The following is a 23,194-nucleotide window of genomic DNA, read 5'->3' as shown; positions in this document are numbered from 1 at the left end:
TTTTGGGTGCGAGAAGGAAGCTTTCAGCAACAACCAACACGGATGTCGATATCACATGTGACGCAGCCATCAGCGAATCACACGACACGAGACGGACAGGATGTCTCCGTGCTGCCGCTACTTCTAACATCTCTCTGTTCTGATCTCTGTTCCTGCTGATACTGAGCTTTCACGTAGAGTCCGTCACACCGTCACATTGGACATGAAACATGCGTGTGCATGTAAAGTCAGCCTGCACATACAGGGATCAATACAGGGACGGAGGCACAGTCTATGAGAGTTAGCAGCTGTCTCCTTCAAAATAAAATACAGGGACCTTCAAAATAAAATGCTGTCTTCTCCTAAAGTGAAGCTGCTCAATCGTCCCTTCAAAATAAAAATCAGTCCTCTCCTAAATTGAAGTTGCTTGTCCCTTCAAAATAAAACTCAGTCTCCTCCTAAAGTGAAGCTGCTCCATCGTCCCTTCAAAATAAAACTCAGTCTCCTCCTAAAGTGAAGCTGCTCTTTGTCCCTTCAAAATAAAACTCAGTCTCCTCCTAAAGTGAAGCTGCTCCATTGTCCCTTCAAAATAAAACCCAGTCTTCTCCTAAAGTGAAGCTGCTCCATCGTCCCTTCAAAATAAAACTCAGTCCTCTCCTAAATTGAAGTTGCTTGTCCCTTCAAAATAAAACTCAGTCTCCTCCTAAAGTGAAGCTGCTCTTTGTCCCTTCAAAATAAAACTCAGTCTCCTCCTAAAGTGAAGCTTTGTCCCTTCTGGGCCTCCGTACATGTGTGACTGTGTCTGCAGAGACTCTGTCCTCTGACTGGATTTTACTACTCTGATTTGTTCTGGTTGACTCGGGACGTTTGTGGGCGGAGCTGGTGGGTTTCCTCCAGCCAATGAGAGCGCAGCAGGTGAGTTTAGGAGTGGATACAGCTCAGTGATTGGAGGAGATTCAAAGCGGTGAATATGACGGACGTGGACGTAGAAACTCTAATCAGAGTGAGGAGAAACAACGAGAGGAGAAAGCTGCTTCTAAAACCAGGCTGAACCTTGGGTTTGTCGTGGAGCTGCCCTACTTCCTGTTGGACAGGAAGCTAACCGACGGTTAGCTTGTGCTAGCGCGCATTGACTTGCAGTATAGCTACAAGCTGTAAACAAACACTCTACGTCCTGCAGGGGGCGGAGCTTCTGGGGGGGAGGGGCCATGTTTAAATGTTAACAAACATTTCTGCGGACTCCACTTTTCAAATCATAATAGTTTAGTTTAGTGTGAAGTGTTTTCTCTCTTGCTCACCCACTGACTCCACCAGAGCCAGAGTCTTGAGGTGTCCGGTCAGCAGGACGTTGTGGAGGTCTCTGTAGCAGCAGTTGAGTGTGATGTACCTCACATCCCGAACCATGATGTCCTCCACACGAATGTTGTACTTCCTGAGGGAGGAGAGAGGGATCAGAGTGGAGTTCTGAATGTCAGGACATGAACTTGAACGAGTGCTGGAGAACAAGCATTGATCCTGATCTGTAACTGCTGTCATCGGTCATCGCCGCCGCTGACTGCACACCTTTCCCTCAGCTGAGCGGTCACGTCCACACGTCACGTGGGCAGTGATGCCATGTGTACAGTAGGGGGAAGTGGGTGACATTGTGTGAGCAGATCTTGCCTCAGCAGATTTGCACGCCCCGGTACACCAGTCATAAACACTCAGCTCGCTCTTCCTGCCCGAGCCTGCCAAAAACCTGCAAACACGACAGCAGCCGCTCCACGCTCTCCACTGCCAAGTCCCGAAGCTGTGCCAGGACAAAGGCTCCGGCCAAGCCTCCGCTCCTTATTGTGGTGACAACTCAATACACTGACCTCGCTCCAAAACAAAGTTGATTTGATGAGCATCCTCCCCCGTCTTTAAAACAGCACACAGCTTGATCAGACATCAGCCAGAGTGGATCCAATAAAATGCATTAAAGACGGTTACACATTAAGAGGTCATTAATGTCACTGCTCTCGCCATTGGTCAGTTACTGAATACAACAGAGTTTGTTGTTTACGTCCACTGAAAACACCTCCTGTCTGTGTGTGTGTGTGTGTGTGTGTGTGTGTGTGTGTGTGTGAGTGTGTGTGTGTGTGTGTGAGTGTGTGTGTGTGTCTGTGAGTGTGTGTGAGTGTGTGTGTGTGTCTGTGTGTCTGTGAGTGTGTGTGTGTGTGTGTCTGTGTGTGTGTGAGTGTCTGTGTGTGTCTGTGTGTGTGTGTGTGTGTGTGTGTGTGTTTCCGTACTGCAGCATATGAGAGTGGAGGAGGAGGTGCTGGAGGTAGCGTGGCCCCCTCCATGCTGAATGTGATTTTCATTCAAACTGGAAAACAATCCATCTAACACCCACGCCACCATCCACACACACACACACACACACACACACACACACACACACACACACACACACACACACACACACACACACACACACACACACACACACACACACACACACACACACACACACACACACACACACACACACACACTCACAGACACACACACACAGACACACACACACACACACACACACACACACACACAGACACAGACACAGACACACACACACACACACACACCACAAATATGGATTTCAGGTGCTGCAGGATCTGTGGACGTGTATGGAAAGATGTCTGAATTAGGGGGGCTGCACACACACGGGGCTTTACGAGTCGTTCCTGCTCAAGGGAACCTTGGCAGTACCCAGACTCCGCTCCAGCACCAGTCCTCGTCCCCGGCTTTGGTCCGAGGGATGGTGGACCTGGTTGACAGAAGGTGTGGAGAATGTTTCTGCAGCAGTGGGGCCGCTCCGACTGTCAGTCCTCTGTTAGATAACAGATCTCAGACCACATGAGGACAGACTGGTTTCTGCTCGAGTACTAACAGTCTGTGCTAGCAGACAGACTTCAGTCCGTACCAGGATGTAAATCCAGCTCCTTCATACTGAGCCCCAGGCTCGTGTCTGATGGGTCTGCTGCTGAAGCTCCTGTTGACCTGATCCATGCAGAGCACTAAAACAGACAGGAGGTGCAGTCATAGAGAGAGAGGCGGGGACCCTCTGTGTGTGTGTGTGTGTGTGTGTGTGTGTGTGTGTGTGCGCGTGCATCAGTCACTCTACATGACAAACACAACGTTCACAAACTGCTCAGAGTTTGATGATTGAGGACGTGAGATGATTGAGGACGTGTCAGGACGCCTCCCGGGCGCGTCTCTCTGCGTGCTGAGTGAAGACAAATCAAGAGCAGATCATCTGTCATCCACAAATATCACATCACGCTGACGTATGTTTGTAAATGTTCAACGTCTGTGAGGCATGAAGATGATCGATGAAGTGTTTGGAACCTCCCGTGTGTGTGTGTGTGTGTGTGTGTGTGTGTGTGTGTGTACTTTAAACTCACAAACACATTATGATCTCTTATTGCTGCGTAGGGAGCGTCTCCTTCACACACTTATACCTCTTTTACAGTGTGTGTGTGTGTGTGTGTGTGTGTGTGTGTGTGTGTGTGTTTCATTACTGCAGCATATGAGAGTGGAGGAGGAGGTGCTGGAGGTAGCGTGGCCCCCTCCATGCTGAATGTGATTTTCATTCAAACTGGAAAACAATCCATCTAACACCCACGCCACCATCCACACACACACACACACACACACACACTCACAGACACACTCAGAATTAGGGGGCTGCACACACAGGGCTGTCTGCTAGCACAGACTGTTAGTACTCAAGCAGAAACCAGTCTGTCCTCATGTGGTCTGAGATCTGTTATCTAACAGAGGACTGACAGTCGGAGCGGCCCCACTGCTGCAGAAACATTCTCCACACCTTCTGTCAACCAGGTCCACCATCCCTTGGACCAAAGCCGGGGACGAGGACTGGTGCTGGAGCGGAGTCTGGGTACTGCCAAGGTTCCCTTGAGCAGGAACGACTCGTAAAGCCCCGTGTGTGTGCAGCCCCCCTAATTCAGACATCTTTCCATACACGTCCACAGATCCTGCAGCACCTGAACTCAGCCTCAGGGAATCATAAAGTGAACACTCAAACATGTGTGTGTGAGTGAGCCTCATTACATAACAACAAAGCATGCAGCAGCTCACACTGCACAGCGTGCTCTCTCTCTCAGACACACTCAGAGACAGAAGAGCAGGAGGCCGTGAGGTCACAGGCGGTAATAAGGAGAGACAGAGGAGAAGACGGCGGCGGCGCAGAGGGAGAGAGAGAGCGACGAGATGGATGGCCTGGGTCAGCTGAGGTGCTGATGACTCAAGTAGCAGACAGGGACGGAGCCCTGCAGGGGGCCGCCACAGACAATGATGAACAGATGTTCTCATCGCTCCCATGTGCATGATGCATCTGATGGTCTACCAGCATCCAAAACCATCTTCATCTCCGAACAACGGAAGGAAAAGGCCGTCTGTGTGCAGCGTCCCTCTCTGCGCTGTGTGCTCCACTTGAATTATGAAGCGGGGTTAAAGCAATTAAAGGTGACATCGTGCTGTGACAGCGTGCACCCTGAAGGCCTGAGAGCTGCAGCTTAACAGACGGTCACCAGGGGGCGCTCCATCAAAACAGAACAAGAGATGACGAGGAGGCTAGCGGGGAATCATGGGAGTGATTCTCTATGCTACTAGCTGTTACTGCTAACATTAGTGTTGTAGTACTCAATTCAATAAGTCAACTTAGTGAACATAAAATAGGAGCTTGAACAGGTCCAGGACGCTTTTTTACTCGGCCTTGTCTCTGTGCCAGACTGGGCAGACTCCAGGTTTCAAATCAGGACCCATCTAGACCCCCACTCATCGACTATTTCTCCTCTCCATCTCTGAGGTCAGACGGAAAATGCTTTTCTAAGAGAAGTAATCACTTAGTTTGTGACCACAACCTTCCCGGGGTGAGGGACACGCCCCCCTGCACGATGAATTATCAGTGATATTGATGGTTTTGGTCTTGACTCAGTCTCAGGCGTGTCTTGGTCTCGGTTAATGTGGTCTTGACTACAACACCAGCTGACTCAGCTCGATGGTCTCGTTGTGTACCCGGCTTTGCCCATCAAGTGAATCATGTCTCTTCTCATTTCTTTTCCATCCTTGCATTATCTACACCGCTTTTTCCGTTCGGGGTCTCAGGGGGCTGGAGGCGGGGTTACACCCTCAACCGAACGCCAGCCAATCACATAATTTCATGTCCCTTCTTTAAATACTCGACAGTTGATGCAGACATATTTGGATTATGTTAGTAGCAGTGTTTTGAAAAGGTGAGCGGTGGTGGATGTTATGACATCATGGTGTCACAGCAGCCTGTTGGTCAAAGCTGACTCACTTCGCTCTTTGTGTTTATGTGACAGCAGCAGGTGTGGCGTGTGTACGTACTCGTGATGTCCCCAGCCCAGCTCAGGGAGGTAGGGAAGCTTCTTGATCCTGATGATGGAGTCGTAGAGCGAGGGCTGCAGGGACTGAGCCACGGCGTTGGCCAGAATCACGGCGATCATCACCGGCAGGATGTGGGAGATCTGTCCCGTCAGCTCGAAAACAATGACAGCCGTGGAGACGGTGTGCGTGACAGCTCCGGACAAGGCGGCAGCACCTTTAGGTGAGAGAGGACAGTGACATGGGCAGAGCACAAAGAGGAGCTGTCAGCATGCGTTTGTTAAGGACGGGGGATTTCAAGGTCTGGGGCCCAGTAAAGGGGGGGTCCTTCAGGGGCATCAAATGACTCAACAGTAACCTTAAGGAGGATTCTAACAGGCTCAAAGAGAAGCACATGGAGCTAATGTTGAGGAACACAAACAACTCAAGACCTGCACGAGTTTCTAATGTCCAACCAGACCATCAGAACGGAACAGGAACGGAATTCAGGCTTCAGAATAAATGAAATATCCTGATGTTTAGCCGGAGCGCCCCTTGCTGTCAATAAAGTAAAAAGCTAGTGTTTAAAATTAGTACTGCAGTATAAACTCTAATCATGACAGAGAGCTGTCTCCCCCCTCCTCTCACACAGGTCAGCATGTGGTGGACACTGTAGCTTCAGTGTTTAGCCAGCTCTGCATGTGGTGGACACTGTAGCTTCAGTGTTTAGCCAGCTCTGCATGTGCTGGACACTGTAGCTTCAGTGTTTAGCCAGCTCTGCATGTGGTGGACACTGTAGCTTCCGTGTTTAGCCAGCTCTGCATGTGGAGGACACTGTAGCTCCAGTGTTTAGCCAGCTCTGCATGTGGTGAACACTGTAGCTTCAGTGTTTAGCCAGCTCTGCATGTGGTGGACACTGTAGCTTCAGTGTTTAGCCAGCTCTGCATGTGCTGGACACTGTAGCTTCAGTGTTTAGCCAGCTCTGCATGTGGTGGACACTGTAGCTTCAGTGTTTAGCCAGCTCTGCATGTGGAGGACACTGTAGCTCCAGTGTTTAGCCAGCTCTGCATGTGGTGAACACTGTAGCTTCAGTGTTTAGCCAGCTCTGCATGTGCTGGACACTATAGCTTCAGTGTTTAGCCAGCTCTGCATGGGTCTGTAAAGCTTTCTGCGTTCTAACCTCTCTCCATGTTTCATCTCCAACATTGATCCTAGTTTGAGCAGCTTTCTGCTGCTGGAGCTTATTAGAAACATGCAGAGGCTTTTTAGCTCGGGTACAATCACTTCTATCTGAAGCAGTTCCACTGCCCGCTTCCATCGCTGCAACACCTGTTCACCTGATAACTGCTCTCATATCTGGCAAACCCAGGGGCGTCCAAAACGGCCTTCAAAGCCCCGCCTACCTTCTCTGGTCCAATCAAATCCAGAGCATTCAGGAGCAGAATCTAAAGTTAGAAGGAGGACATACTGGCTGCTGCATTGTTGTCAGAGAAGCTTCAACACAGCATGTTTCCTTCATGATCACACAGGAAGAGAGCAGCTCACTGATTGGCTGTCTGATCACAGAGAAAGAGAGCAGCTCTCTGATTGGTCCTTTAAAGGTACAACAATTAGCAGTTGCTAAGAAACCGTTAGAAGAGAAGTAAACGTTCCTGTGGCTGCTTAAATTATTACAAAATGTCACATTTGCTGAAAATTTGGATAAAAGTTAAGTGCATTATTGTGGTATATTTTCTGTTTCTATACTTAATTAGAATAAACATGAATGAAGCAGAGTAACGACACACACTGTCAACAGCTGCACAACAAATTCAAAAGGTGTATTTAATACCATTGAATTTTAAGGGCTTAAGGAAATCTTTGAAATAAATCAACATGAACAGAAAGTTCCTCCTGCCAGCAGCACTGTGGCTCGTCAATCTTCAAGATTTGTATTTTCTTTTAACGTCTCGTCTGGGAGTCTGGTAAAAGTAACTGATTGGGTCTGAAGCGTTTGAGGCTGATTATATATTCGTCACGTGATGTTCAGTTCCTAACTGTAAACTGAAGCGTGAGGCTGCAAGAATAACTCACTCTGATTGGTTTTCTTTGAGCGGTAGAGTGAAGAGTGGAGAATTTCTAAGAGACAGTGATGCCTCGCGAAAAAGGTCATGAGAAGAAAAGAAAACGTTTGCACTGTTACAACGTCAACGTCACTCAGGTTATGAAGGAGACAAACGTCAGCCGTTAATGATTTGAATCCTGAGTGTGTCTCTTCAGGTGTAACGAGAGTCAGACTGGGACAGGTCAAGAACCATGAGTGTGTCCTTCACGTACCGACCACAGCATAACCTCCTGGCACGATGGAGTAAATGGTGCCGTCTGTGTGAATGCCATCTGGAAACCAGGCAGCCATGCTCTCTCCAACCAGACGACCAAAAGCCGCCCCTGAAACAGGAACAAAAGAAGAAGAAGTCAGTGCTGAGGGAACTACTGGTGTCTGGATGTTAGAGAAACAAAGGTTTCTTGTCTTTCAATGGGAAAAAACTGAAAGTTAAAAATCCTAACATACATTGAATTAGGAATGCACATGTTCCATGTTAACTTTTTACAAAGTCCTAATCAAGTGAATTAAGTAAACCTGTTGCTGAATCGGCTCAGTGATTGGAGGAGATTCAAAGCGGTGAATATCAGGGACGTGGACGTAGCAGCAAAGAAGAGAAAATCTAATCAGAGTGAGGAGAAACAGCGAGAGGAGAAAGCTGCTTCTAAAACCAGGCTGAACCTTGTGTTGTCTTTCACAAGTGGACGTGGCGTTGGTCTACTTCCTGTTGGACAGGAAGCTGACTAGCACCGGCAGTTAGCTTGTGCTAGCGTGCGTTAGCTTGCCGTGTAGCTACAAGCAGTAAACATACACACTAAGTGTTAGTGTTGGTTATGTATTTGAATGTTTCCTGCTGCAAACTAATTTCCCTAATAAAGATACCTTTGACCATTCGTCCTGCAGTGAGGAGGCGGGGCTTCTGTGGATGATGAGCTCAGGAGGAGGGGCCACGTTTGAATGTTTACCAACTATTCTGCTGACTCCGCCTTTCACTAATAAGACATCCTTTCACTGAGTTCACTACCTGTCTGACTCCGTCCTGTTTTCGGGCCGTTAGTTGCTTACCAATGACGAATACTGGCATGAAGGCGCCGCAGGGCACCGGGATGGTGGTGGCCAGGGCGGACATCCAGAACTAAAAGAGAAAAAGAAAGACGGTAATAAGGAGAGAGACGACAGAAGAGAAAGAACAAGGTGGCATTTCCATCCTGTGTGCCCCGAGATGTTAGCCAAGTCCAATCCTCTACAAGCCAGGAGGAGGCGACCATGCAGGCTTATTGCTGGGGTTAGATTGGACTGTCACTTTCACTCCTCGTTTGACAAAGACCCCGAAATAAACCCGGGATAATGAGCAGGCTTCGCATGCTGGCTGATAATGTGCAACGTGAAAGAAGGAGTGCTAATTAAAAAAGACAAACAAAGGGAAGGGAAATGTCACCACGACGATGTGTGAGCATTAACAGGTGTGTTGGTTTAACCAGCTGTGTGTGTGTGTGTGTGTGTGTGTGTGTGTGTGTATGAGTGTGTGTGTGTGTGTGTGTGTGTGTGTGTGTGTATGAGTGTGTGTGTGTGTGTGTGTGTGTGTGTGTATGAGTGTGTGTGTGTGTGCAGAAACATTTAAAACAGAAATCAATCCATAAATATGAAAATCTTCAAACTCATGGATTTTAGATCCTCCTCACAGGCGCGTGGTATTGATCCGTTCTACAGTAAATAAACAATTCATCACTCGAGTCTCGACACCAATATGACGAAAACACTTTTAAGTTTAAGGTGAGCGTCTCACAGTTATCCAACAGCAATTAAAGAGCGCTCAACTTCACCCAAACTCAATGTGAAGACGCCAGCGGGAAAGAAAGAAAGTGAATTAACTGCAGTGTAAAAATAATGTGAGGTCCATTTTTCAACATGAGCACAAACTTAGCAGAGAGGCTAACTCTGCTGTGTGAACCACAGACTGTGAATATGAACGTTTGAAGCCTGAGTGATGTCCCCTGTGTGTCCCTGCAGGGGGCACTGGAGTCCCCCGTGTGTTCCTGCGGGGGGCGCTGGAGTCCCCTGTGTGTCCTGCAGGGGGCACTGGAGTCCCCCGTGTGTCCCTGCAGGGGGCGCTGGAGTCCCATGGATGGTGGTCTCCGTGCTGGAAATGCTGTCTCAGGCTAACTTTGAGTCAAGCTAACGACAGGCTGAGAGCTGAGGCGGGTTTTAAGCCTCCTGACAAACCGTTACACGGCGCCCACCTGTCAATCAGCTCAGCTACACGCCTTGTTGTGAATAACTCTGATCCTTCATCCAATCAAAACTGCTGAGTCATCAAAACATTCCCCCCGTACAGTGTGTGTGGATGGAGACATGAGCTAATCACACCGATTTGTTTTTTTGAAGCAGGCTGTAAACATGTTCATGTCTGCTGTAAAAACAGGCTTTTTGAATGGGTGTGTATGTGACTTCCTGTGCTGCTGCAGTCAGCCTCTAGTGGACACTCCAGGTACTGCAGCCAGCCTCTAGTGGACACTCCAGGTACTGCAGCCATCCTCTAGTGGACACTCCAGGTACTGCAGGATGTTACACTTCAGCATCAACTTCATGTTTCAAAAGCGGAGGTTGCTGCTTGGTGTGAATGTTACTACTTTAAAACACACACATGCATGCACAACATTTATATTAACCCTTCATTTACAGGTTTACTTCTTCAAACCCTCAATAGATAGATAGATAGATAGATACTTTATTGATCCCGAGGGAAATTCAAGTCAATGACATTTCATGAATTTTTAAAGGCACATCTTCACCCTTCATGTCCTTAAGATGTTTTTTATGAAAACAGTATCTCTTACTTTTTATAGCTCCACACAGGAAACACTTAAAGAGAGGAACACAACATCTAGACCAGAGCTTTGCACACTTGGATTAAGAAGCAAGAATTACATTTTTGTACAAGTCATTACACAAACTTCATCAGCGTAATCGTCCCGTGGTTTCAAATAGACTTTTTAATTATGCTCATTGCTCCGTCTCTCTCTCCTCCCCTCGTCTCCCTCCCGGCTCCCTCTGCTCCGACTATAGTTAGCTGTAATTAAGGCCGACTGCCACGGCCGAGTAATGGATCTGTTTCAGTAAACTTACACTGCTAATATGTGCGTAGGTAGGTGTTCACACTCACACCCCCACACAGACACGGGCTCAGTGATGATAGTCGGAGCTGAACGCAGCCGGACAGTAAAGATTCACAAACAGTCCAATGCACAAACATGAAGCCTCATGGGAAAAAATTAGACGCTCATGGAGATAATCGTCACTCCTTCTTTTATCCCCTCTCTTCCATCCGGCCTGTAGAAGCTTAATAAAAACTAGCAAGGTTTAAAGGATCTGGGAACTCATGAACATGAGCAGTGTGTGTCTTAGGGCCAGATTTACTAAACGTGTGCGTGTATTAAAACGTGTGCAAACTTGATACCACCAGCAAAAAACGTGCTATGTGATGTACTAACAGCGTGCAGTGAGGACTGCATCTTTCATATGAGCAAAACAACAACAAATATTGCCTTAATGAATATGCAATATGAGGCGTTTCTGCCTCAGAGTGTAAAATACTGGGAGGAGAAAATGCAAAGAAGTGAAGTCAGTACACACAGTGTGATTTACCAAGCCAGGTAAAGACTGCAGTGATTGTACCTCCAACTTCAGCACCTGTTGCCATGGCATTATGACCAATCAGACACAGCGCTGACCAGCTTCTGGTGCACGAGTGGCACACACACTGAGCACCAGTGCTACAGAGGACTCGCACCTCCTGAGTAATGTTTGACAATTCATTCAACAGAGGGAGGGAAGAAAAAAGAGGCCGTGTTTAATACAGAGGTTTTCTTATCAGACACTTTTTCCTTTTGTTATATTCATACTTATTACTTGAAAATACTGGACATTCATTTGCTTCTCACTAACATCTGTTTTGTGCCTGCAGTCGTCCAGCTCTCCGTCCAAACTCTCTGTGATGTAAACCAGTAGAACATGACAGAAATACTACGGCCTCCACAAGGTTTGCACCTGACGTCATTCACGCAAATGTTCTTAGTAAATCACCCGCAAAACGTCCACAAGCCAAACGTGCAAACTTCTGCAATGAACACGCAATTTAGTACTCTTTAATTGAGATCTTAGTAAATCAGGCCCTGAGTGTGAACCTGTGAGGCTGGCAGCCAGAGTACCTGAACCAAGCTGTGGTCTGAAGAAACTTGGTTTAACCTTAAACATGTTACCACTGTGCTCGTGTCTATCACACACCCGCCTCCAGTGGTGTCGATGACAGTGTTATCTGAACCAGCTGCTTGTTTACCCACAATGACCCCGTCACACTCACACTTTTGCCTGCAGGTGGGCCTGACGGGGGTTGGCTGCAGTTTCTTCTCCCCGAGCCTGTTTCACAGCAGCCGTAACCATGGCAACCACACTCCATGCCACCATGATCTGCAGAGTGACAGGTTTCTCCCTGAGCTGGCTCGAAGTTGCCAGAGAGATGGACTAATAGCCACTTAGGACTTGATATGTATGCTTCAGATATGCTCAGTGCTGGAGGGAGCACACGATAGTGAAACTGCTGGAATATTACAAGCTCTGAAAACTGCAACGTACAAGTATTAAAGTTAAAAGGCTGCTGTGCCTGAACTGCTCATATTCCAAATGTGATGTCATTTCTTTGAAGAGTTTCACTATATTCTGCTGATCCCCATTTTAAAACTCACAGACAATGTCACAATGCTGCATGATGGATGGATGGATGGATGGATGGATGGAAGGATGGAGGGATGGAGGGATGATGGATGGATGGATGGAGGGATGGAGGGATGATGGATGGATGGAGGGATGGATGGAGGGATGGATGGAGGGATGGATGGAGGGATGATGGAGGGATGATGGAGGGATGATGGATGGAGGGATGATGGATGGATGGAGGGATGATGGATGGATGGACGGATGGATGGATGGATGATGGATGGATGGAGGGATGATGGATGGATGGATGGATGGACGGATGGATGGATGGAGGGATGATGGATGGAGGGATGATGAATGGATGGAGGGATGGATGGAGGGATGATGGATGGATGGAGGGATGGATGGAGGGATGATGGATGGATGGATGGATGGATGGAGGGATGATGGATGGATGGATGGATGGACGGATGGATGGATGGATGGATGGATGGATGGAGGGATGATGGATGGATGGATGGATGGACGGATGGATGGATGGATGATGGATGGATGGAGGGATGATGGATGGAGGGATGATGAATGGATGGAGGGATGGATGGAGGGATGATGGATGAATGGAGGGATGGATGGAGGGATGATGGATGGATGGATGGATGGATGGAGGGATGATGGATGGATGGAGGGATGATGGATGGATGATGGATTGAGGGATGATGGATGGATGGAGGGATGATGGAGGGATGATGGATGGATGGATGGAGGGATGATGGATGGATGGATGGATGGAGGGATGATGGATGGATGGAGGGATGATGGATGGATGGAGGGATGAATGAATGGATGGATGGATAGAGAGATGAATGAATGGATGGATGGAGGGATGATGGATGGATGGAGGGATGATGGATGAATGGAGGGATGAATGAATGGATGGATGGATAGAGGGATGATGGATGGATGATGGATTGAGGGATGATGGATGGATGGAGGGATGATGGATGGATGGAGGGATGATGGAGGGATGGAGGGATGATGGATGGATGGATGGAGGGATGATGGATGGATGGAGGGATGATGGAGGGATGATGGATGGATGGATGGAGGGATGATGGATGGATGGAGGGATGAATGAATGGATGGATGATGGATGGATGATGGATGGAGGGATGGAGGGTTGGATAGAGGAATAGTTGGATGGATGGATGGATGGAAGGAGGGTTGGATGGATGGAGGGATGGATTGAGGGATGATGGATAGAGGGATGATGGATTGAGGGATGATGGATGGATGGCTGGATGGAGGGTTGGATGGATTGAGGGATGATGGATGATGGATGGATGGATGGATGGATGGAGGGTTGGATAGAGGAATAGTTGGATGGAGGGATGGATTGAGGGATGATGGATAGAGGGATGATGGATTGAGGGATGATGGATGGATGGCTGGATGGAGGGTTGGATGGATTGAGGGATGATGGATGATGGAGGGATGGATGGATGGAAGGAGGGTTGGATGGATGGAGGGATGGATTGAGGGATGATGGATGGATGGATGGATGGATGGATGGAGGGTTGGATGCACCTCTTCCCCCCCCCCCCCCCCGGTACACTTGTAGTTATAATCAAATCTTTGCAGCAGGACTGAGTCATTTTCCTTTAAAGGAATCATTAAGAGTCTCAGTGAGGATCGTCGACCTGTGGCTGAGGAGAAGTCAGCCAGCGGGGTTTGATCAGGTTGTCTGTTTAAAAGTGTTCAGAGAAAAAGCTGTTATAGAAAACTTTCTACATTAAGATCCAATTAGAAATTATTTAATGAAGCACATAAATTGTGAGTGAGCCTTTAATGAGACTTAAAAGCTATAGAGCTGCTTCAGGGCTCCGGGAGAGAGAAGTTATTACATTCAGTTGGACTTCATAAGGACACTTTATAAATGTTGTTTATGGACTTGAAGCTGCTGTCGGCTGAGGTTATTGCCACTTTGGGGGTTTTTTGTGGCGGTCTCCTCGGCTCAAACGACGACTTTCATTTAGTTAAAAATAATCATTCATTGATTATGTGAATTATTATGATGACTATGTGCTGTGATGATACTAACGTGCTGTCTGTGAACCAGTGTAGTGCTGTTTGACTGAGTATGAGTAAGTATGTTTATGACTTACTGTATCAACAAGTGAAGACAGTCCTCTGCAGACTGCAGTACCCATTTTAAACACTAGGGGGCAGAGTTAGTTTTCTTCTTTAATACCACATTTCTTGTTTAACGTCCACCTGCACGCTAAAGCATCTTTATTATTGTCTGAACTGTTGATTCCTCTATAGTTACTGTATAGAGCGTTAGTTAGCCCGGCATGCTAACGTTTAGCTTAAATTACAGCAGACAGACAGATTGTTTAATGATCCTCTCCTCGTACTTTTCTTCTTGTATTTTTTGGTGTTCAAAAGCAACCATCCGAACGCTTCAGACAGAAGTCTGACTTTAAATTGGGCTGCACGCCACGAGGGTTTCAAACACGCTCAATTAAAAAGAGATATAGGCCTTCCTGTCATTCAGATTTATAATCAAATGAAATGAGCAGAGTTTAGCACCCATTACTGCACTTTATGCCCCCCGGCAGTAAATGAAGTGAACCTATTGGAGCTGTCAGGAAAGTGTGTGAAAGGCTGATGAACAAGGTGAAGCAGAGTCTGCTGCACAACAACAGGAGAGAGGAGAGTGGAGGATACTCAGGTCAGGGCGATGAGTTATGACGCACCATTCAGGACATTTATCCTCCATTTAATTTGTCAGTCACCTGGGAGCCGTGTGTGTGTGTGTGTGTCTGTGTGTGTGTGTGTGTGTGTGTCCGTGTGTGTGTCACATTCAGAGGACAGTCTATCGCCTCGGGGCCTCAGGGGACCCTCTGGGGCCCTTCTTCTACTCCCACTCCAATTACAGCGTCGCCAGCTCTCTGTTGCTGTGTCACACACACACACACACACACACACACACACACACACACACACACACCTACACACACAAACAGAAACAATCACACACACACAGGTGTGTGTGTTCCTGTATGTGTGTGTTCCTGTGTGTGTAGGTGTGTGTGTGTGTGCTTAACAGTTACAAATACTTTCCAACTTTCCCTTAGGGTTAGGGTAAGGGTTAACACACACACACACACACACACACACACACACACACACACACACACACGAAATGTCAGCTTTACATGGCGACCTGTCAGCGTCCACTTCCCAGACTTTTCACACACCCTCACAAGTTTTGCAGCTGGAATGAAAGCTGTCCAGAAGTATCTGCATGTGAAGAAGCAACAAGACAAGATGGCTGCCATGTGGAATAAAAGAACCATTCATTACGGGGAACGGGAGAGAGGGAGCGGGCAATCTCCTCTTTGAAAATCACCAAGAGGAAAAAGGAAAGGCTGTAATTAGATAGAGCCATTACAGCCTCAGTTTGAATGCAGTGTGTGTGTGTGTGGGTGTGTGTGTGTGTGTGTGTGTGTGTGTGTGTGTGTGTGTGTGTGTGACAGAGATGTGAGAGAGAGGGTTTGATGAGATTTTGGCAGGTGGGGGATTAAAGTTGGAATAGTGTGCGCACACACACACACACACAGACACACAGACACACAGACACACACACAGACACACAGACACACACACACACACACACACACACACAGACACACAGACACACACACAGACACACAGACACACACACACACACAGACACACACACAGACACACACACACACACACACACACAGACACACACAGAGAAGTGGTGCTGGAGTCTGTCTTGGGCTATCAACAGTAACTGGGAGCCAGTGGAGGGAGGGACACATAATATACGTAGACGCCTCATTACGTGCTGGAACGCTTGAAACGTCGCCGCCATATTGGATGGGTCTCTTCGCTCTACGCTAGCAGCAGAGTCGATAGGAATCAATGGGGGGCCGAGTCACTATGATCAGATCGCGTCAGATTATCTTTCACAAGTAAGATGAACAATAGATTTATGTTTTTTTTACCAAATATAAAGTTATGTCATCGTAACCAGCGTTAGTTAGAAACACATTTAACAGCATGTTTTCTTTTCGACCACCTGCCTGTGTTTGCTGTGATTTAACGTCCTTAAGCTGTGAGCATCAGGCTCTGCTCTCACACACACACTTTCTCATAGTCATGTTGCCTGCACTGATGTTATGGGTAAAAAATAAGAATGTGTGTCTGCACATATGCAGTGCTATACACCAAACACTTTCTTCCAAAGAGGCAGAATCTTCTGGAAAAAATCAAATCAAACGAACATTCAAACTTGTTTCTTCACTAAAATATCAAATTAATTACTTTTAACTTTTATCAATAAGCCATAGCCTGCAATATGTCTTTGTTAGAGCAGAATACAAAGTCTGTATCATAACTACATTTCTGCTGTTTGTAACAAACCTAACTGTGTGAAAATCTGTTAGAAACTTGGGGAGTTCTGATGATTATTGTAATAGAGGAGAAACCTTCCTCAATAGAAATGAATGTAGAGCGGGCGGACTGTAGACCCATCCAAGATGGCGGCCGCGCTGCACGTCAGCTCCAATAGACAGAGTCAGTCGATGAGGCGTCTACGTATATTATGTCTATGGGTTTGATCATCCAGATGGGGGCTATGCTAGCTGCTAGCATCAATCATGACACGTAGCTTCCTGCAGCCAACCTCTTCCTACAAGGAGAGCCGCTTTACTACCTTTTGGTTTGATTGGAGTTTTAATGAGGTTTACAGAACGAAGCCGAGCAGCACGAGAACTCTCCAACTTCAGACACAGACCTGAAGACAAAACGCTGGCCTTCGAAATGATTCAAGTTTTGTTTCCACTGGGGGCCAAGAGTGCAGGGGCCTGGTTTTCAAAAAGAGGGACACGGCTCAGCTGAGATCCATCTGTCCTTCGCTGTCCTCAAATCTACTGAAATGTCCCTCCAAAAGATTGAGCAGCAACATGAAGATTTGAAAGCTGTATCGCTCCTGTGAAGGCGGACGTCCTGAGCAGCACCGACTCGTTCTCCACGCTCAGCGATAAGCCATCAGAGTGGACTGAAAACTTTAAATGGCCTCCGGGGGACGTAACTTTGTGACAGTGAAGAGAGCGAGAGTTTCTTTTTTTCCACACGCTCTGCCTTTGTTCAGTACCAGTGACGAGAGGAGATGGGCTCTGTTCCAATCCTTTCCCATTAGCCCGGGGCCAGTATTGAATAAAAAGGGCAAACCCTCTCCATTTATTATACGGCCGCGTTCAATCACTGTCTCCCGGTGACCTTCCTTTATCTTCCACTGTAGATACTCCATGTGTGGATATAATGTACGCGTCCCACACACACACACACACACAGAGCGAGTCAACCATCCAATCACACACAGACTTGGATTTGTCACCTACCTTCATGACGATGAAGAGGACCAGGGTGACGAAGACGTTGACCTGCGGGTGCTGCCAGGCAGCAGAGTGTCCGATGTAGTCAAACTCCTCGGCGATGCCCTGCTTGGCCCAAGTCCGGTTGTCGAGTAAAGTCACCAGAGACTCCTTCTGGGTCAGCTGAAGGGGAGACCACAAAGTTTGTTTTTCTTCTAATTTTAATTATTAGCTAAAGGAAACCGGGGGGGGGGGGGGGGGGTCTCCAGTCTGTCTACAAACCCCCCAGTGATGAAAAGTCCATCCTCTCCGTCCTCTTCCTGCTCCACTTTTCAGAAAATGTGTGCTCAAACAGGCCGTTTGGAGTTTCCCTTCATGACATCACAAAGGGCAGTAGCCCCTCCCCCCGGTGGTCAGACGCAGCTCATGAACATTTGAAGCTGCAGACCTTTATGTGGACTTTAATGTGACTCAGGATACTCTGACGTGTGCGTGAGGAGAACTTACCCTGCCGGCCATGAACTGTCCGAAGCCTGGGGGGAAGGTGAGCGTGGAAACAAGCAGAGTGACCAGAGCGGGATACAGCAGACGTCTGTGAGAGAGAGAGGGACACACACAATGTTTGTGGGTGTGTTTACAAACATGTTTACACACATGTTTACACACATGTTTACACACATGTTTACACACATGTTTACACACATGTTTACAACAACACGCTGCACTCAGCTCCCTCTACTCACTTCTTCATCAGGAATCTGTTGATGGCCTTCTGCTTCCTGATGAACTGGACGATCAGCCGGTTCAGGTAGACGAACAAAGCCCCGCCGAAACCACTCGCAATACTGCACACACACACACACACACACACACACACACACACACACACAGACACACACACACACACACACACACACACAGACACACACAGACACACACAGACACACACAGAGACACACACACAGAGACACACACACACACACACACAGAGACACACACAGAGACACACACACACACAGAGACACACACACACACACACACACACAGACACACACACACACACACACACACACACACACAGAGACACACACACACACACACACACACACACACACACACACACACACACACACACGCACACACAGACACACACACACACACACAGAGACACACACACACACACACACACACACACACACACACAGACACACACACACACACACACACACACACACACACACACAGACACACACACACACACACACACACAGAGACACACACACACACACACACACACACACACACACACACAGAGACACACACACACACACACACACACACACACACACACAGACACACACAGAGACACACACACAGAGACACACACACACACACACACACAGAGACACACACACAGAGACACACACACACACACACACACAGACACACACACACACACAGACACACACAGAGACACACACACAGAGACACACACACACACACAGACACACACAGAGACACACACACAGAGACACACACACACACAGAGAGACACACACACACACACACACACACACACACACACACACACACACACACACACACACACACACACACACACAGACACACACACACACACAGACACACACACACACACACACACACACACACACACACACACACAGACACACACACACACACACACACACACACACACACACAGGCTGTATGAGTGATTTAGCCTGGATATTAAAAGCCGTAGAAACAGAAGGAGTCTCCAGCACGCTGCAGGAGAGAGGCAGCAGCAGGTCCATGTGATGGGTCTGTTTACAGGAGGAGCCACAGACCAGGATCCAGGATCCAGGATCCAGAATCCAGGATCCAGAGAGCACGTCCTCGCTGAACAACATCGTTATTGTCACATTTGTTTGGTTTCATCGAGAGCTTGAGCTTCCATCAAGCTTCAGAACATACTGCAAACACGCGACGTCTTAACGTGACAGCTTTCAAATCAGAAGTGTTTGCCCTGTGGGAGGGGGGTCATCCCTGTGCTGTCCTCAGGTCTGATCACTGTGATGACATCCAGGTAGCAGAGGGTCACCTGTGTCTGCATTACAGCTCAAACACAACACTGCAGCGTGTCACGCTTGATTTCATTCATTAGTTTAAGAGCCAATGAAGCGGCAGCCTGAGCGAGGTGATCGGGCTCTACTACTCTACTACCTGACGCCCGGCGTGCTCCGACCTCCACCTCCGCGGAGAGGAAGACAAAGTAACTGTACAGATGATGATGATGGAGCGTCCTGGTGATCGTCTCCTCTGACGTCCCAGGGCGTCCCAAAGACGTGGCCTTGGCTGCGTGGAGCCTTCACTAACCTGCGCTGCAGTCCACATGACACACAAACACACGGACATGCAGACACACTGCAGCTGGTGGAAAAGCAGGAACATAAACTCTGCAGCCTGGAACTGTTAGTCTGAGCGCTGGTGCAGCAGCGTGTGGGCGTTATCACCTCGGGGCGATAAGAAGGCCAGAAGATGAAGAGGTAAGAAAGAAAAAAGGAGGATTGTTCTCTCTGGGGGAGTTCGGCAGAGTAATACACAAGCAGGTGCTCCTTCATCTGAGATGCAGTGAGAGCTGGAGCGTTGGAGAGAGCGTCCCCGGAGGACTGCGTGCTATCGTTCACAGCCATGCTGCAGCCCCGAGGCTCAGGCAGAATAGAATAAGACGTGCCTCAGTGAGGAAGCAACTGTTGCGGCTGAATTATCCATGTAAGGTGAGTCATGCCGGCTACCCTGAGGTAACACCTCCACCAGCTACAGTGAGACACGCTCATGAATAATATCTGAATTAGAGCTGCCGTCACTGCAAATGGGAATTCCTGTCAGAACAACCAGATGGGCAAAAACAACGAGTTCCTGTTCCAAGTTTCTCAACTTTCTGTAGACGGGAAACAAATGTTTTCACACCGAGAGCAGCAGCAGTTCAACCGCACAGTCAGAGGGTCAAAGTTCACCAGAGGGAGCTTTAAGGTGTGACCCGTGTGCTCCTCTGCTACGAACGTGCTCGACTTAAAGCGACACACACTAAAGCATCAATCAAACACCTGAAGCACGAGATGTTGTACCAGCTGTGACCACAGATGGCGCTGTCTGGGCTCGGCTCGCTCACGTCAACATTACGCAAACGTGTTCCCTCCAAAAGACGAGGCACCGATGACTCACCCGATGACGGCGAAGGCGGGAAGCTCCTGGAGGTCAAAGGGAAAGTCGAGCCGGAAACGCGTTTTAAAAAGTGCCGTGATGGTCTCTGGAAATAGAAGGAGAAAAAAAGATGATGAATTAGGAAAGAGAAGGAGCCCAAATCAATCATCTTCATCATCATCACACCGAGTCCAAAAAGACGGGACGGGCGGCTGGAGCTCTGCGCACCACGAACGGTAACCAGGAAGGAGACGACAGAAAGTTCAGCTTGACGTTCATTGGGTTAACGAGACGCTGAAAATCCCGAGCTCGCCATTGGATCGGCTCCGAGCTCAACATCTGCTTCTGGAATCTAAACTTTGATTTGTTTTCTGCTGGATGAGGAACCACAGCTCTGCCCGAGGCCTTCTGCCTGCACAGCCGGAGCGCCCACGGTGACGGCTGCACGCCATGAGGGTGTTCCAGGTCCAACTTCAGCAGACATTAATGTCCCTCTGCGCCATCATTAAGGTGGCGTCCTCCTGAGAGTCGGACGCCGTGCACAGAGCTACAGCCACCGTCTCCCTGTTTAAACTCTCACGGGTCATATCCTGCCCTCGCTCCAAACACGAGAGCGGAGGACGCCTGATGTTGAGTCTGTTTCTGTCCGCTTGGTTTTTTTTTCTAACAGCAGGATGCAAAGCATATCAGCAGGACTACATTTGTAGTCTTGTGCTCAGTGGTGCTGCGTGCAGCCATGTTAGCCATGTCCGGGTCGTCACTGTGTTAATGTCATCATCATCATGTATTTATTTAAATCCTTATTTACAACGCTGATCAAGATCCAGATAAAAGCAGCAATGAAACGAGAATAAAACAGGAAGTGCAGTCAGTTTTAAAAAGGCAAGAAAACATGATGAGATCTTCAAAGGCCTCTGAAGCAGCTTCCAGGTGCAAATTAACTTAAAGCAGAGCGTCCTAATTCTGAGTGAGAGTCAATTTTAATGCTGTTAAAACAAAGCAGAGGAGTTTCTTCTAAACACATGTGTTGAGCTCTTCTAATGCTAAGCGCAGGACGGTCGTTTTTTTGTGTTTTTCCAGTTGCATCATGATAGCATAGGATAGGATATTTCTTTATTGATCCCCAGTGAAGAATTTAAAGTGACATTTGTGGTTAAACGATTATAAGTTATAATAGTTATAGTTATATGAATAGTATCTGAGGAAGTATACAGGGCTGTCTCGTCTATGTAATGCTCATGTCATTGATATATATGGTGAACAAGAGTGGAGTAAGCACTGAACATTGGGGAGAGGTGGTCATTATGAAACCACTTTAAATTAATAAATCTAAATGTGAAGGTTTTTAAAGTGTCGACTGTTTCAATGCTTCAGACAAATCAACAAACTGTGTTTCTGATTATCGAGAGTAAAAATGACTTTAACTGTACATTTACAGTTAACTGCAGCATGTTAGCAACACATGGTGATTTTTAGATAGTTCCTCATGTTGGAGCTGCAAACACTGTCATGTAAAGGGAGAGCATGGGAAGTCTTCCAGACTGGAGGAATGATGCAGGAAGTCCTGCTCAGAGGGCTGGAGGTGATGATGCATCAGTCACCGCTCCACTCCAGGACACTCGTTCATCATCAGCGGGTTGTTAAATTCAGTGACATCGAATCAAATATCAGAGCGCTGAAACTCTGTTATGAACCTTTGTCCAATCAACCTGCATCTGCTGCTTTGTTATGGATCCCCACAAGCGTCCACACAAAGACAAGAAAACATCCCATGACATATATGACATGAGCAAGAAGCCCAGGCTGCTGACTTCAGCGTGTCTGAGTCCGTCTGCTTTGAACCTGTGGACAGTCTGTGTGTCTCTGTCCTACACTGAGTCCAGCTCGTCCTCACCTTCGTCTCTGTTCCACACAGCCAGCACTCTGAAGATGAAGGCACTGAAGGTAGCAGCAAAGAATCCTCGCCAATAGTTCCTCACCGCAAAGAAGGTGGATGTGACTTCGATGCTGAACAACACGCCTGAAACACAGAGCACAGCACAAACATTCAGTCGCCATGGGAACGCAGACCGAGCGCTCGTCTCTGCAGTGAAGCGCTAACGCCCGGTGTGACGGTCGAGGCTCTGCTGCTCGCTGAATGAAGCGGTTGGTGGCGTGCTGAGTAGAGCGTCTCGTCCACACACGCCCCTCATGGTGGTTGTCACGGGGGGGACCTCCTTCCTCGGCTGACTGAGCGCTGTCACGCACGCCGTGAGACGAGTCCTGGTGCGTTACTCCACGCTGCATCAGGGACAGCCAATAAAACACGCCAACACTGTGTCACACTCATACTGTAGTTCCACTCACCTCCTATAGGGGCAGCGAAACAGCAGCCCACTCCCACAGCACAGGCAGCTGCCAGCATCTCGATGTTCCTCGACTCGTTCTGAAACACACA

The 23,194-nt window shown here is 48.0% G+C and overlaps 1 protein-coding gene across 1 annotated transcript in view; it reads right to left on the bottom strand.

Annotated features, from left to right (window-relative positions):
* clcn2b (chloride channel, voltage-sensitive 2b) overlaps positions 1-23,194 on the bottom strand; it is a 90,526-nt gene that overhangs the window by 18,387 nt on the left and 48,945 nt on the right. Inside the window, exons 7-16 of the mRNA XM_079353142.1 lie at positions 23,104-23,182; positions 22,652-22,777; positions 20,779-20,863; positions 18,297-18,398; positions 18,061-18,145; positions 17,581-17,736; positions 8,498-8,567; positions 7,666-7,776; positions 5,374-5,587; positions 1,264-1,411 (exon numbers count right to left, since the gene is read on the bottom strand). Of these exons, the coding sequence (XP_079209268.1) occupies positions 1,264-1,411; positions 5,374-5,587; positions 7,666-7,776; positions 8,498-8,567; positions 17,581-17,736; positions 18,061-18,145; positions 18,297-18,398; positions 20,779-20,863; positions 22,652-22,777; positions 23,104-23,182 (1,176 nt within the window). The remainder of the gene's footprint in view (positions 1-1,263; positions 1,412-5,373; positions 5,588-7,665; positions 7,777-8,497; positions 8,568-17,580; positions 17,737-18,060; positions 18,146-18,296; positions 18,399-20,778; positions 20,864-22,651; positions 22,778-23,103; positions 23,183-23,194) is intronic.

Source organism: Symphodus melops (assembly GCF_947650265.1).
Source record: "Symphodus melops genome assembly, chromosome: 10".
NCBI lineage: Eukaryota > Metazoa > Chordata > Actinopteri > Labriformes > Labridae > Symphodus > Symphodus melops.
Note: the sequence above shows the minus strand (reverse complement) of the source record. Positions and strands in the feature narration are given on the sequence as shown.